Raw genomic sequence first — 14,725 nt, 5'->3', positions numbered from 1 at the left:
AGGGAGAGTACTACATTTGAGTACAGTGAGAACTATGGTCTAACAGATTCAGTACTGCATTCAAGTACAGTGAATACTCTACTTCATCACACTGGATACTGCATTCGAGCACAACAAATACTACATCAGAGTAGTGAGAGTACTCTGTTCTACAAGAGTGAGTACTCTGTTTTATGAAACCAGTATTGATTTTGAGCACAGCTAATGCTATGAGAGAGAAGTACAGGTACTCTGTCCCACAGCAGCTGCGGCATGTTCAGTGTCAAACAGCCGTTGCAGTTGTTTCACACGTGGGTTCTGTACTGTGCGGGACGATGCACGCTGAACTTCGCCCCCGAGCTGAGTATCAGTAGTTAGCTTGTCGCCTTAGTCTATACTCAGCCCCTGCTGTTTATCACCAAGCTGTTAATGTCACACTATTCTGAGAGCAGCAGATCTAGAGATTACAACCGTGCCTCTCACTCGCATATGTGTGCAGTTGTTCAAATCTGTGTTGACCGGGACATCCTCCCGCCACCAGCCCCCCCCCCCCAAAAGCCCACTGGCCATCGACGCCCACACGGCGAGGCTGTTCAGGGGGTGGGAACAGACTTTGCAACAAATAGGCAAATCGTGATGGTAATGAAGAAAGACAGCTTCCTGTGATGAGAGACAGGTCCGTCTGACGCGACAAGAGGGAAGTGGATGTCACATCACAGGCAGCACACACGCACACAGGCGCACAAGTGCACACTCACACCAGGCTGCTGGGGACTTCACCAGACATGGTGAGTACGCTGCCGCCTGCCCCGCTCTGCGCTCTCTCTGTTGTGACAAGCCAGAGGCCGCCCCTCCTGAACGGGATGTCACTATGCGTTAGTGCCCGTGAGCTGACATGTGGATGTGGCTGGCGCAGAGTGACAATGCCAAGGAACGTGAGAGAGTAGCTGGGATCTCCCTACTAACGGGGGACGTGGAGAGAACGAGCCTACTGGCTTAAACTTTAACATCTCAGAGTCTGGATTTCAAATGAGCTACATGGCGGATTTTGCGGCTGGATTGTGAAAGACAAGCTGCTTTCGCCCTGCAGAGAAATGCAGTTCCTCTTTGCTACTTTTTAATCTAGATTTGCTGTTTTCCCTCCTCTGTTTTCTCATCCTTGTCTCAGTTTTCCTGGATGCTTTAAGCCGGGGGCAAATCCAGCATCCAGTTAAAAGCGAGCCTCTTTTGGATCCAGTGTCGTTTCTAATCGTGAGTGGTTGTTCCCGGCATAGTGAGCTGGGACGGGTCAGCAGAGGGACCCCTACATGGGGGTCTGCTCGCAGCTGACTGCTCGGGGAGGTCGGGCCCCTTGGTGGTGCTGCTGGCAGGTCTCGGGTACAAAAAAACACCGACGGCTGCGTGATCCTTAATGCCTGCCGAGTGCAGGACCTCAGCCGCACTAAAACTCTAATTTTATTAACCGGTGCTTTAAGCTAGAAGGTCTCTAGTTATTAATTTATGGTTTTTTCAGGAAGCTACATGTGCTAAGTGTGGGGGGCTGTTTAGATAATGGAGTGTTGGCTTCTAAGACCACACAACCACAGCTATCCGCTAACAAACAAAAGGCTTCTTTAGGTTTTTTGACATGAGCTCACACTGTAATTGTCACACTTAGGAACCATCCGGTCCTCGAGCTGTGGGCATGTCTGCTTCAGCGCAAGCTAGTGTCCATGTCCAAACTCTGTATATAGACAAGTCTATGACGAACTGCAAGACTCATTAAAAATGGATGCTGGTGTACCAGCCACGTTACCATGATAATCGCCGCGGAGATAAGGGTATATGTATGATACCAGAATGCACAGGTGGATTTTCAGCATCAGGTTTGCATCTGTCCTTGTGGCCGGGATTGGGACAGCTTCCACTGGCACTGGATCGGGCGGGGATCCCAGTGATCTGTTTAGTATAGGATCCTGTAACACAGAACAGTCACCACAGAGGCATCTTCAGAGAGTCACCATGTTCAGTCTGTCGACGTATGAAACTCTGGCCACTGCACACCCATCCGTGTGCATGTGCTTTAAGCTGCCCCGTCAAGGATGCGCTGCGATACATGGCCTTTTTGTGATAGGGGAATAGTGTTGCAGTGAAATCCTTCATTTTCCAGAAGAAGTTCGAACCATTCATCCAGGTTGAGGTGCTGCATGCAGAGTGATTGTAACCGGCTCAGGTCTTCAAGGACCAAGCAGATTATTTCCATAACACCCTTAATATCATTTGCATGAGCCCAGCAGATGCAAAGTCACTGCCAAAGTACAACATGTGACCCCTTTTCCAGTCACTGATTGGCTCATTCGTGTTATCTCTGTCTGATTGCGTGAGCTGCAGACAGGACAGTATGTTTGTTAAATGCTGTGTGCTGTACGCTATCCCTGCACCATAATGACTGATGTACACCCCAGGGTCAGTGGTCAGATGCACCATTCATACATGCTCTGTCTTTGCTTGTAAGTTCAGTTTTTCACGTTAGGGAATCGTAGGACATTACCTAATGCAGCCGACCATTGGCCTGCGGTAAATAGGGTCAAAAAGGATTCACATAATTATGATAATGATTAAATACTCATGAGAGATTAATAGACCTGCGGAGAGCTGTGCAGGAGTCCCACCATGGTCTCCTCTGCTGAACTTTTCTCCTTCTTTCAATCACAGACAGATGACAGTGGGTGTCGGGGGGTGGGCGGTCAATTGTCAATCTGTACAAACAGCAAAAGTACACCAGCAGGGGCGTTTCTAGCTATTGAAAAGATCAGAGGTTCCGTCAAATTTAGCTGAGGCTTGACTTTTTTTCTTTGAAGGAAGATTGGCATGGGGGCTAAAATACTCGAGACTATAGGCTTAAATTACTCAGGGCTATAGGCTTAAAATACACGGGGCTATAGGCTTAAAATACTCTGAGCTATAGGCTTAAAATATACGGGGCTATAGGCTTAAAATACTCTGAGCTATATGCTTAAAATACACGGGGCTATAGGCTGAAAATACACGGGCTATAGGCTTAAAATACTTGGGGCTATAGGCTTAAAATACTCGGGGCTATAGGCTTAAAATACATGGGGCTATAGCCATGAATACCAGTACCCCTGCATGTATGGAGGCTTTTCCAGGCTAACCAGGCCTTTCCAAACTGAAATGCTTCTGTTTATTTGCTTAGCAGACAACTTCGCTGAAGTTTGCTGTTTGTCTAACCTGCTCCCTCGCAGGCCTTGACTCACATCATGAAGCATCCTTCTGTGCTGGGTACATCCTGGGACACTGGCATGCAGTTATGTAAGCCACTGTGTCCCACGAGGTACGGAGCTGCAGGCCACTCGTCTTTGCTGTATGACTTCTTGATCTGCAGTCTGCTGTGGTGATTTCTGATCCAGTGTGTTGTTTTGTAATCCACTATATGGATTTGTGGCCCTTAGTGACCTGGTGTGTTAATTCATGATCCACGATTTCTATTCGTGATCCAGGGTGGTGATTTGAGATCCATAGCGCTCGTCGGCGATCCAGTGTATTCACATCAGAGCTGCTGAGCTGCAGGTCTATGGCGGAGCAGGGAAAGTACAGCGTTGAGAAATTCCTGTTGACATTTCCTCCCTTCTCACCCTCGCTGTTACATTGCAGCTCTCTGTCACACCTCCTCTTAGCCCCCCCCCCCCCATCCTGAAATGTGCTCCTCAGCATTAGCATTATTGATAATGTCTCCCCGCCCCCCCTCCCCCAGCATTCAGTGTCTCTGAAGGCGTGTCTCTGACGAGCCTCACTTTGCTCGGTTGACCCCAAGCAATTCCACAGCGCTGAATATCTTTTGGTCCACTCAAGAAAATTTGCATCTGGTCACATGAGTGGCAAGGGGAAGCCAACTGTCACGGATATGTCCTCCCATGACAGGCCAGTCCCCAGTCAGGCAGGGTAACAGGAAGTACTGCAGGCAATGAACATGGGCGATGGCAGTGTGATATCACAGAGGCTGATGCTTCAGTTGGCCATGTTATACCGATTTTGCAGAAGTCAGCACTCGGTGTCACCCTGACCAACCCCAAGCCGCCCACCCCCAAACCCATGAAGGATGAGACTGGTAATAACATCTTCCTTTCTGTCCTCGTGTCATTCTGAGGGACTGCCTCTGTCTGCAGGCTCATACACTCTTCGCATTCTGGGGGGACTTCACCCCCCCCCCACCCCTTCACCTGTGAATGTGAGTGGTGTGTTTTCCGGTGACCCTGTCATGTATATTTATAACTCCTATCTCTTCCTGAGCTCATGCGCTAAAGCAGCTTCCTCCTTGTCTGTCAGCCCTTAGCTGGGCTGCCTTTATCGGTCCCTCCCCAGTATTATCAGTACAGGAAGACGTGCATGCAGATGCCCCCCACACAGTCGGACAGTCGGTGTCTATTGTACCACGCATCACTTCCTGTTCAATTCCATTTATATTATTCTTGCACTTCCTGTGTAACTGATGTGCCAGTGACAAGCTAGGCGATGGACGCCAGCTGAACTGGGTGGAGAGAGCGCATTGACTGTTAGCCTTCGTAGATTAGCATTGAACTTCTGTCTTCTCCACAGAGTTAAGGTGAGCCCTTTTCAAATGTCTTTCCTCTCTCCTGGCAAATCTCCTGTTTCTGAAAGGCTGGGGGGTGGGGGCTCCATCTTTGAGGAGTAACCTACCAGGTTAACTGGAGGATTGTTCTCGATTGTCACTTTGGCTTCCTCTCGGCCTGTTGTGTGTCTGCAGGACGCCAAGCCGGACGTGAAGGCCATCATGGCACGCTTCAACGCGCCTAACAATGGTTCCACAGAGGCAGCGACGGGGGGGCATCCCACGCTACACCATACCTTCTCCTCAGGAGGATCCAGCCAGCTTAAGAGGACATCGCTAGAGAGCACCCTGTCGGGGAACACGACTGGCCTGAAGACCAACACCAGGAGGAACACGGACTCCTCCCAGAGCACCCCGGAAACACATGAGTTCCCCCGACCCAAAGTGCCACCAGCCAAGCCTGGAGGGGGCTCAGAGGATGGGAAGCCTACCTTCCCCAAGCCCCACGCCTTCAAGCCCAAGACCTCAGAGACGGCTATGGACGGTGAACCCAAACCCACCCCACCCAAACTGATTTCACAGAAGCCAGCACTTACTGCCACCCTATCCGACCCCAAGACGTCCACCCCCAAACCTCCTCCTGCCCTGACCAAGCCCCCCTGGAAGGATAGTGCCAAGCCTGAGGACAGCAGCAGCAGCCCTGCTCCAGCCAAGCCGGTGCCCGCCAACAAACCCAAGAGCACCTTAGGGGTTATGCGCTCACATGCGGAAGACACATCCACGCCAGACTCAGGCTCCAAGCCCCACCCACTGTCTAACCTGAAACCCACAGGCTTCCGGGCCGCCCAGAACACCTTCAACAAGGAGAACACAGAGGAAGCACCCCGTGAAGGGCCCAGACCCCAGAACTCCAATGATGCACCAGGACCCAAATCACCAGCCGCCAAGAAGCCCAGTTTTGTGAGGAAGATCCAGGCCCAGGCCTCACAAAAAGAGATCAGTGACCCCAATGCACCAAAGAAGAACCCCCTTCCCAACATTTTTGCTCTGGGGACCCCCCCGGCCAAGCCAAATAGACCGCCAAAAGTCAGCCTGGAGAAGTTCAAGAAGGGCGGTGAACCCATTAGTGAAGGTAAGGTGTATGTGGGCCAGCCTGTGGCCATGCAGGCATGATGTTATCCGCTGGGGTAAGGAGGTGAGCCACTGTCTGCCCAGAATACTGTGCCACTCACTAAATCACAGCTTTTACCTGTTAGCCGGCAGCCATGGGGGTAGGGCCTGAAAAAAAAATACTAGAATGTTTGTTTAAGCCAGTTTTTCCCAACTTGGTCCTATCAGGAGCCAGGAGGGAGCCAAAATATGGACTGTCTGGCAGGGAGCTGGGAGGGAGCAAAATATATGGTTCTTGAAGACCAAGCTGGGTAACACTGGTTTAAGCGGAGTAACCCTCAGATAAAACAGGTCGAGCCGCAGTTCAAAGCTTGTAGAGGTGACTGTCTAGTTGAGGACTTGACAAAAGTGAAATCAAAAGCAGACCTTACTCATCAGGACACTGGCGTTAGTCATGTAGAACAGTCACTCTGGTTATTATCTGCCTTGGAATCCTACTGATAAAACATGTAGGTCTTCTCCCAGGCATGGCTATGTTCAGCTGTAATTCATGTGGACAAACTGCAAGGCAGGCAGCAGGCAGACTGTGGCCAAGTATGTGGTAAAGAAAAGCATCGATATAAAAAGCATACAGGCAGCCGCACAGACCAGAGCGTGAAGGAGCGAGCGACTCCTGCAAGTTGTCACAACCATGCATACCCACCCTGCCTCAAGAAAATGTGGTTTCCTTGGCTGCACAAGAGCCCCCATTTTTGGGCCTTGCAGGCTGTAGCTTTAGGATACAGAGGACTGTGCTGGCAGGATCTGTCCATGGGAAAGACCTCGGGGAAGATAAGCACACAAGCGGCCAGGCCTCTGTTCCTCTTCCCCTGCTCTACTTCCTCTGGCTCTCTTGTTGTCCGTCGCAGTCTCTGGGCTGTGCAGTTCCGCTTAACGTCAGGACAGGGTTCTTGCTGCAGTCTTTCTAAGGCTCAGGTGGCTAACCCCTGGCCGTGTGTGTGCTCTGCTGCTGAAGTTCAGTAAAAAAAAATAAGCAACCTGCAAATCGATGCAATATGCAGTGTTTATGGTGCATGTTGGATTTCAGCAGATAGTCGTTTCTGTCGTATAAAATCACCCCTCTGGTGTCAGTGCTTAAGGCCTCTCTTGTCACAATGATCACACCCCACCAGTATCAGCGATGGGAATTTGTGGGAGTTTATAAAATGTGCATTGTTAAAGTATCAAGACTGAAAAGTTCTGAGGCAATGTTTACAGTAGGGACATGACCTCAGGCGGTCCCACATTCATACAGGGGTGACTCCATTGTCATGTGCACTGCTTACGGGTGAGTTCTCCATTCATTCCAGAAGTTTCAGTTGGTCTACACTTGACGACACAAGACCTTGTACTCAATTAGTGCTTTACATGGCCAACTAAGATACAATCCAACGATGAAGTTGAATCACACTGTGCGCGCAGGCGGAGCTTAAACTTCTGTAAATTTCTGCTAAATGGTCCAGGCTTGAAGAAAACCGTAGGTCGTCCGCAGCCCCCAGCCTTTCACCCCAGCAGCAATGTGCCCCCACCAGTGCCCGCCCTATCAGCAGCCCCCAGCCTGCCCCCCCGCCCAGGAAATATGTGAGTAACCACACGCAAAAGCGGAGACTTTAAAGCATGTCACTATTTAAACCAAGACCACACCATGATAGACATCTGAGCATGCGAAAACATACAGCGCATGGTCTGTGTGAGATTAACCTGCTGCGAGGTCTCTCACTTCCTGTCTGTCTGTCTGTCCTGCCAGGTCCCAGTCAGAGCCAGATGAATATGATGACGTTGGAGGTAAGGCAGGGGTCTGCATGCCCGAGCAGATTAGGGAAGTGGGTACTTTGTACATTTATAGCCTTTCTGCAAGAGCGATGTAGGATTTCTATGCCCAAGTAGACTGTACTGTGAGAAGGGCAAAATGAATGAATGAATGAATGAATGAATGAATGAATGAATGAATGAAAGCAGCATTTAAATAGTGCTTTTCAAGACACCCAAAGCCCTTTACAGAGCCGATGGGGAGCCACTTCAAACACTACCACTGCGTAGCACCCAGCTGGATGAGCCAACAGCAGCCATCCTGCACCAGTGCGCTCACCACATCGTAGCTAAAGTGGCAAAGGGGAAGGAGAGAATTCACCAGAGATAGCGGATGATTAGGAGGGCAGATCTGACAGAGCCAAAGGCATTGGGGTACCAGCCCTAGAAGAATGTAGCAGGAGAAATCATTAGTCTGCACGCTGTATCAATGCCCAAAAGAAGAGTGTCTCTCACATCATGCACCTCTCTTCCAGGTCACCCAAACCAAAAGCATGAGGTGAAGTATCAAGCAGTCGGATTGGGTCTGTTACAGGAAGGGCTGACATATCTCTCAGTGCCCCCACCTGGGCTGAAGCCGTCATTACCTCTGCCTGTTACTGTCATTGCCTAAGCCTCACTAGACACTTCCAATGCTGAGTCCTGTATAACCACATACAAGACTTGGTATACTAGTGGTTACTATACAAGAGTCTTTGCACTGGCCAATTTAGTTAGACTTGATTGGTTTGCAATGGTGATCTATAAAGGACCAACCCTTTGCTGTTAGCCCAGTCACCTCTGACACAGCAGGGCCACGTCCTCCACATTCCTGCCGCATCATGCCATTTCCTGTCACGCACACAGGGTAGCGACAATGACGAGACCTACGAGGATCCCGACAGCAGACGGTGAGACAGCCATGTCACTTAGGTGCTTCTGAGGAACAGGGCGAGGGTGATGTCATCAAGCAGCCATTAGCAAATATGCCCAGTGTCGGGTTAAACCCAGTAAAGTATGGGTGTTTTACCCAATATCCATCCATCCATCCATCAATCCATCGTCTAACTGTTTATCCTGGTCAGGGGCCTAGAATCTTACACCAGATTCATTTTCACTTAATTGTTTTGTCATTGATGATTAGGAGTCAATTTTCATTTGTGTTATTTGCTCGTTTAATTTTTAATCAGACTGTTTTTAGATTTTGAGAAAAATATTAATTTGGTCATTTGAAGGCTACTGACTTTATATACCACATGAAGGTGACCACTGGTCTCCTCCACAGGTCACCCTCAGAGGAGAAGAGGCAGGAAAAGGGGGACAAAAGGAAGGTGGAGCTGGAGAAGAAAGAGCAGAAGGAGCGAGAGAAGAAAGAACAGGAGATGAGGAAGAAGTTCAAGGTGAGTCTCATGCGTGTGGGCCCCCCACGAACCCCTCAGGGGACCCCTGGGAATCCTTCATGGGCCGAGTGACACTGCAGCTAAAGGGCTCACCCCTATCCTTTCTGCACAGATTACAGGGCCTGTGCAAGTCATCCACAGGGGCAAGGCCAGAGTGGACTGCAAAGGTGGCAAGATGGATCTGAGTGTGAAGCAGGGCGACCCCATCGAGATCATCCGCATCACAGACAACCCCGAGGGCCGCTGGCTGGGCAGGACGCGGGAAGGCTCCTGTGAGCAGCTGGCTCCGCCCCCTCCTTCCTCCCCTCCTTCCTCAACCTTCCAAATCATCTTCTTCCTCCTTTTCTCACTGCAGATGGTTACATCAAGACTGAGTCAGTGGCGATTGACTTTGACACCCTGAAGCGCCATGGAGGAGCGATGATCAACCAGCCCAACGTGGACCAGGAGCTGTACGACGACGTGGGCAGCCAGGACTCCAGGTGTGTTTGGGGCCCCCTGTAGACGGACGTGGCTCTCGCGACATGTGCTGCCTCATACACCCAACAATTTTAACATTAAACCCATTCTTTATTTCAGGGTCGTAAAAGGTCCTGGAGGTAAGCTTCAGGAACACTTAAAATGTTTTGGATATAAACAAAAATGAAAGCTAAACGTAAACATGTCCGCATGACCATGATAAAATATACCAGATCACAATGGGGTCATTAGCAGAGCAGTGAAAAGACCACCAGAGGCCTTGAATAAAGCGAGAAGTCCCTAAACCCCCCCGTCCGTGTTCTCACAGTGGTTCTGCCCCCGCCGCCAGGTGAGGATGGTGAAATATACGATGACTTGGACGACCCAGATCTGAACATCAGGTGAGGTTCTTACAGGGAGCAGCTGTGTCGCTGAGTACCGTGCCTGTGTGTTGTTGTTTTTTCACGCCTCTGAGAGCGTGTGCAGACGAGGCTGAGCGCTCATTCTCCAGCCTTTATCACTGTGGTGCCTAAGCCGTAACCCCCCCCCCCACCCCCGACACCAGCCTACAGGAGTCCAAGATCTCGCCCAAAGCCCGGAATCTCCTGAGTGTGTTCAAAGGTTGGGACGACTGGAGGAGAGGCACAGCCAGGAGTAACCAGTAATCCTCACCTTTGCTGGGCGTACAACTGACCATTAATCAGCACGCTGATTCCTCCAAATTCAGCTTCCGCCAAATGTACTCTAATTCATAACCGTTTTAACTGGACCCACTCCTGTATCCAGTGTGACTGACTGTGATTCGACAGGCTTGCCTCAAATTTTGCTGATTTTTCTAATCTTTGACTACTTAAGTATTTGATTGTGCTCCACTGTCAATCAGCTTCGGAAATCAAACTGCCCGCCGCTCTCTGCAGATGGCCCCCTTATATACCTGTAACAGTGACTTGCCCCCCGTTACCCCCAGATACAAGCTGCCCACAGCATCTGCACTTGTCTGAACGCGCGTTTGAATCCACATTGCTTTCACAGCCCCATCAATCAACTTGCCCTCAAAATAGCCATAATGAAGATCCTTGGAATACTAACCCTAATCTCTTCACCTGGCACTTTCTCTGCTGCCCGCCGTGGCAGCTGCTTACTGTGGCTCTTTCTCCTTTGTCTGCTTCCAGAGTCCCACCCCCCCCTCAGTTCACTCCTGAAGAAAATGCAGGTGAGGCCTGGTGACCACGCCCACATCCACTGCTCCTGTAGATTCGCTTCCTGTCTGATGTTTGGAGTGTAGAAATGGGCTGCCAGCCTTAACTGGGGATCCAGAGTAACTTATAATTAAAACAACCATCCATCCATCCATCTGTCCCTCCATCCATATATCTGTCCATCCATCCATATATCCATTTTTGATACCTGCTTATTAATTCAGCAAAGTACAGAGCAAAATCTAGGAAGCGTTAGATCAGTAGTGTGTGCAGGACGTAAGTCCCCTTCAGGGCACTCGGACTCTTGATTAGTTCTTTGTAGTGCACATGTGCCTCTCATTACTGATATTCAGACCATGCTGATTCATTGCTGTGTATCATTTTGTCCCCACCAAAAACACAGCATCCTCTGTTGATGAGGTGTATGACGACGTGGATGCCCCCATCGCTAGGTGAGCTGCTGCCACGCAGAGAGTCCTGCTCTCACCTTCCCAACAGCTCTGTCAAATATAAAATGCCAAAGCGGTTCTCCAGGAGTGGCTGAATGCTACCATATGATGTGGAATTCCAGGACCTTAAGTCAGTCTCTGGCTGTCAAGTTCACCTACCACAGGTCTGAACCAGGCAGGGAGCCCCTGACTCACTGCCCTCTCTTTCCCCAGCCACACGGCCAAGCCCAAGGGCAAAGTGGAGGACAAGGACCCCAGGAAGCAGAAGAAGTTTGACAAAGAGGAGAAGGAATTTCGGAAGAAGTTCAAAGTGAGTTCTGCCAAGCGGGACCTACTGCCCTCGGCTATGTCCCCCTGAAGCCTCACATCTTCTCGGCCCCTTTGTTCTGCTTTTCATGGCTCCTGGAAACATTAACATGACAAGGCGATTTGATCTTTGCTGTTGGCAGTTTGAAGGAGAGGTCCAGGTTCTTGACCACGTGACTGTTTTAGCGTCACTCAGCGGGAAAAAGTGGGGCGCCAAAGAGCTGGTGCTTAAACCAGGGGATACCCTGGACGTCATTGTGAAGGCTGTGGACGGCAAGCTGATCTGCAGGAATGAAGAGGGGAAATGTGAGTCTGAGATACGGCACTGGGGCCTGAAGTGCCTTTGGAGGTCCTACCTTCCCGGGGGAAGGGGGGTTGGAGTAGATCAGGCCAGTTTAAAATGTAAACTAAACAATGTTTAAAACGCAAACTACACTTAAGCATATAGTACTAGTTACACTGTTACTATAAACCGGTTCCACGTTCATTTCTGAAATAACATACCGTGTTTTTTTTTTTGCTTTGCAGTCGGTTATGTGTCAACAAGCAATGTTGATATGGGGTAAGTATTTCATCGAAAAGTCAAACATTAACATCACTACAAACATGCTGCTGTAGGTCAGACACGGATGCCAGTCAGGGTCCCAAGCACCTGCTCATCCATGTGGTGCCCAAACACCAGGATCCACCAGCACCATCTACTCCTCCACCTGCCACTGAAATGCACCAAGTGAGCTAAGCGTTCGCTGCGACACAGAAATCTTTCCATGACGAGATCTTTCCTCTTTTGCTTTCACAGCGATTCGGACATCTACGATGACATCGGAGATGGTATGCTTTCTGTGTATATTTCAGTCCTCTATGGCAGTGTTTCCCAACCCGGTCCTCGGGGACCTGCAGACAGTCCACATTTTTGCTTCCTCCCAGCTCCAGGTAGGGAGGAAGCAAAAATGTGGACTGTCTAGCTGGGAGGTGGGAGGAAGCAAAAATGCAGATCGTTTGTCGGTCCCCGAGCAGAAGTGATTCTAGGGGCTCTGGGGGCCCTAGGCAAAAAAAAAATCCATGGGGCCCTCCAATTCCCCCTCCTCCGGCATGGTGAAATGTATTACCGTTATTTCAACGTGAATTCCAAATTAACAATATCAACAAAGAGAAATACAAGCCCTTAGTATCACTTTTGTGATAAATGGAATACACTGATAAAGCAGATTTGTTGCTGCAATGTCTTGCCTGTCTGTCCAGTCCCTACGCCTCTGTCCCTGACGACCGGGTTGGAAAACAGTGTTCTACGGGAAAGCACAAGTATGGAATCTTAGAAGGACATTAATGGATAAACTGCTTGGCGAATTGAGCTGTCACTTTAAGAGCCCCTTAGCAGTGTGTCAGTTTCCTTTGAAACACACTGTATGGTTTGTCTGACTCCTTCCGATGGCTCTGCTTTGTTCTTTTGCAGATTGCATCTACGATAACGACTGAAGGGACACTGTCACCCTCTCGTTGTAAAGCCATGTGTGTTTTCTCCGTTTGTCTTTGTAATTGTATGTAAAGCTGACTGTGTTTACTGCATTACAAGAGGGGGGGGCGGTTAAAGGGGATCATGCTTCGGAAAGTCCTCAACAGCCACGTGACTGTTCCATCTCTGATTGGCTGATACAACAGAACGTGGCCAGGAAAATGAACCAGCACACCGATATCTGTGCCCTGCCAGCCTGGAAGTGCTCCATTCTTTCCAAGAACTTCCAATGGTTTGGTGCTGAATAGACAAGGTTCAAAGTCATCAATGTTTTCCATAATACAAACCGTCACTCATCGAATATCCAGCCCCAGGCAATATTATTTTCACAAAAGCTCCCATATGAGTCCCAAATAGGCTCCCCAGTCAATGAGAAGACCCCCTGGATTTACTGCACGCATCTCCTCCTCGTCTCCTTCTGCTGCACAAAGGACCTACACCCAGACTGGAGACCAGTCAGACACAAAGCCAGGTACTGGGGGTTTTTCGTACCTTGTGGAGCAATCCTCAGCCAACACGAAGCCGGTGGCCAGATTGGGGCTCCAGTGGATCTTGGAAAAAAATCTGCCTGTTTAAATTCTTCTCGTTTAAAAACCAGAATTCTGCCGAGTGAGTTGCGTTTTCACTTTCTAAGCCCCTTTTTAGTTGTGTAGATCGTCGGTGCAGATACTAAGAGCCATGCACCCTGATCCAGTCCCTTTTTAACCAGGCCTAAGCGTATGAAATCGCTGCATGTGTTCAGTGTGTGAATGTGCGCCCTGTAATCGCATAGCTTGATGAATAAGCAGTATTTTATCTGTGTTTGTTTGCTAGTTCTTCTCCCTCATGTGATAACATGTCTTTTTGGCCTTTTATAGATTTCTTTTTGGAATAATATGTATATTGTGCTCACCATAAAAAATGGAGAAAATGACTGGCTATGTCTTATATCTGCCTGTGTGACGTTCCCTGTATTTATGATCATTAAATTTGCCTTATCTCATTTGCAAATAATGAAACACTAACGACCTCATCTAGATCCTGCATATGGGATCGGATTTACTGCAGCTTCCTCTATTGTTAACTTTGACTGCAGGTCGTTAACTCGCAGCTGCACAGTTTAAACAGACCAGTGTTCATGTGGATGCCAGACACTTCCTCCTGTACATGTACATGGGCAAGGCCACGTCCAGCATTACACCATAACCTGAAACATGCAGCTCAGTCGCAGTTTGATGGGTAAACATTACAAAAAGAGAACAAGAAAAACATCCAAGACTAAGAAACTCCACTTTGTCAATACTTCCTGTTCACAAAACCTGACAGGTTCCTAAAAGAGTCTTAATGGTTTTCAGCATGGTGCTGCTAGTCAGCGGGACTGGCAGTCAAAACTGGAACCATTTGCAGAGATTTTGCTCTGGACAAATTGTTCTTACACCTGGCCGCACCCCCAGAATCATCCACGTTTGGGCCTTTTCTTCTCTATCCTTTTTTTTTGTATGAGAAGGTTTGGCTACATAATCAGATTTACAAACATGGCTACAACACAGCCGTAATGCTGTGGGAAGACCGACACGCCCGTGGACAGCGACGATTCTGGTGCATTTCCCACTCTGCTATGGCTCCTTTCTGCTTCATCACAGTGTCTCTTTGTAACCGGAAAAGTCCATCTTGTGCGCATGACTCTGATTGGTCCTCGGTTATGTTGTTGGTGAGCATCCAAAAGAAAGACCACATCTATTCTTTGGATAGGGAACGGAACTCCAGTTGACTGCAAATTAAGTAATTAAAAATCGCGGTAATCTGGGGGGCGATATTGGCCATTTGCAGCAGCTATACTTACAGTAAGTACCACCGTAATATTCACTTCCTTACCTGCTTCAGATCATCACCAAGCAGTTTCTGGCCCGAGATCCAGAAGGATTCATTCCGGT

General features: G+C 49.1%; 1 protein-coding gene across 6 annotated transcripts; it reads left to right on the top strand.

The window, feature by feature from the left end:
• Positions 1–573: 573 nt before the first annotated feature.
• LOC125746056 (FYN-binding protein 1-like) lies at positions 574–13,725 on the top strand. Of its 6 annotated transcripts, none has more exons than XM_049019617.1 (19): positions 575–767; positions 4,745–5,681; positions 7,162–7,279; positions 7,446–7,483; positions 7,984–8,006; positions 8,354–8,397; positions 8,772–8,886; positions 8,999–9,158; positions 9,242–9,368; positions 9,466–9,485; positions 9,695–9,746; positions 9,911–10,006; positions 10,518–10,558; positions 10,948–10,996; positions 11,207–11,303; positions 11,443–11,605; positions 11,828–11,861; positions 12,099–12,130; positions 12,753–13,725. In XM_049019617.1, the coding sequence occupies exons 1-19, from the start codon at positions 765–767 to the stop codon at positions 12,773–12,775; spliced, it is 2,172 nt and encodes a 723-aa protein (XP_048875574.1). In that variant the 5' UTR covers positions 575–764; the 3' UTR covers positions 12,776–13,725. The 6 variants fall into 6 exon arrangements, 5 of the variants coding, with proteins under 5 accessions (XP_048875574.1, XP_048875577.1, XP_048875576.1 ...); XM_049019616.1 differs by having other exon boundaries at positions 577–767; positions 9,674–9,746; XM_049019618.1 differs by lacking the exon at positions 575–767 and adding an exon at positions 4,276–4,582 and having other exon boundaries at positions 9,674–9,746.
• Positions 13,726–14,725: the final 1,000 nt, after the last annotated feature.

Source organism: Brienomyrus brachyistius, chromosome 7 (genome assembly GCF_023856365.1).
Source record: "Brienomyrus brachyistius isolate T26 chromosome 7, BBRACH_0.4, whole genome shotgun sequence".
Lineage (NCBI taxonomy): Eukaryota > Metazoa > Chordata > Actinopteri > Osteoglossiformes > Mormyridae > Brienomyrus > Brienomyrus brachyistius.
The sequence above is the reverse complement of the archived record's forward strand: the minus strand, read 5'-3'. Positions and strand labels throughout refer to the sequence as shown.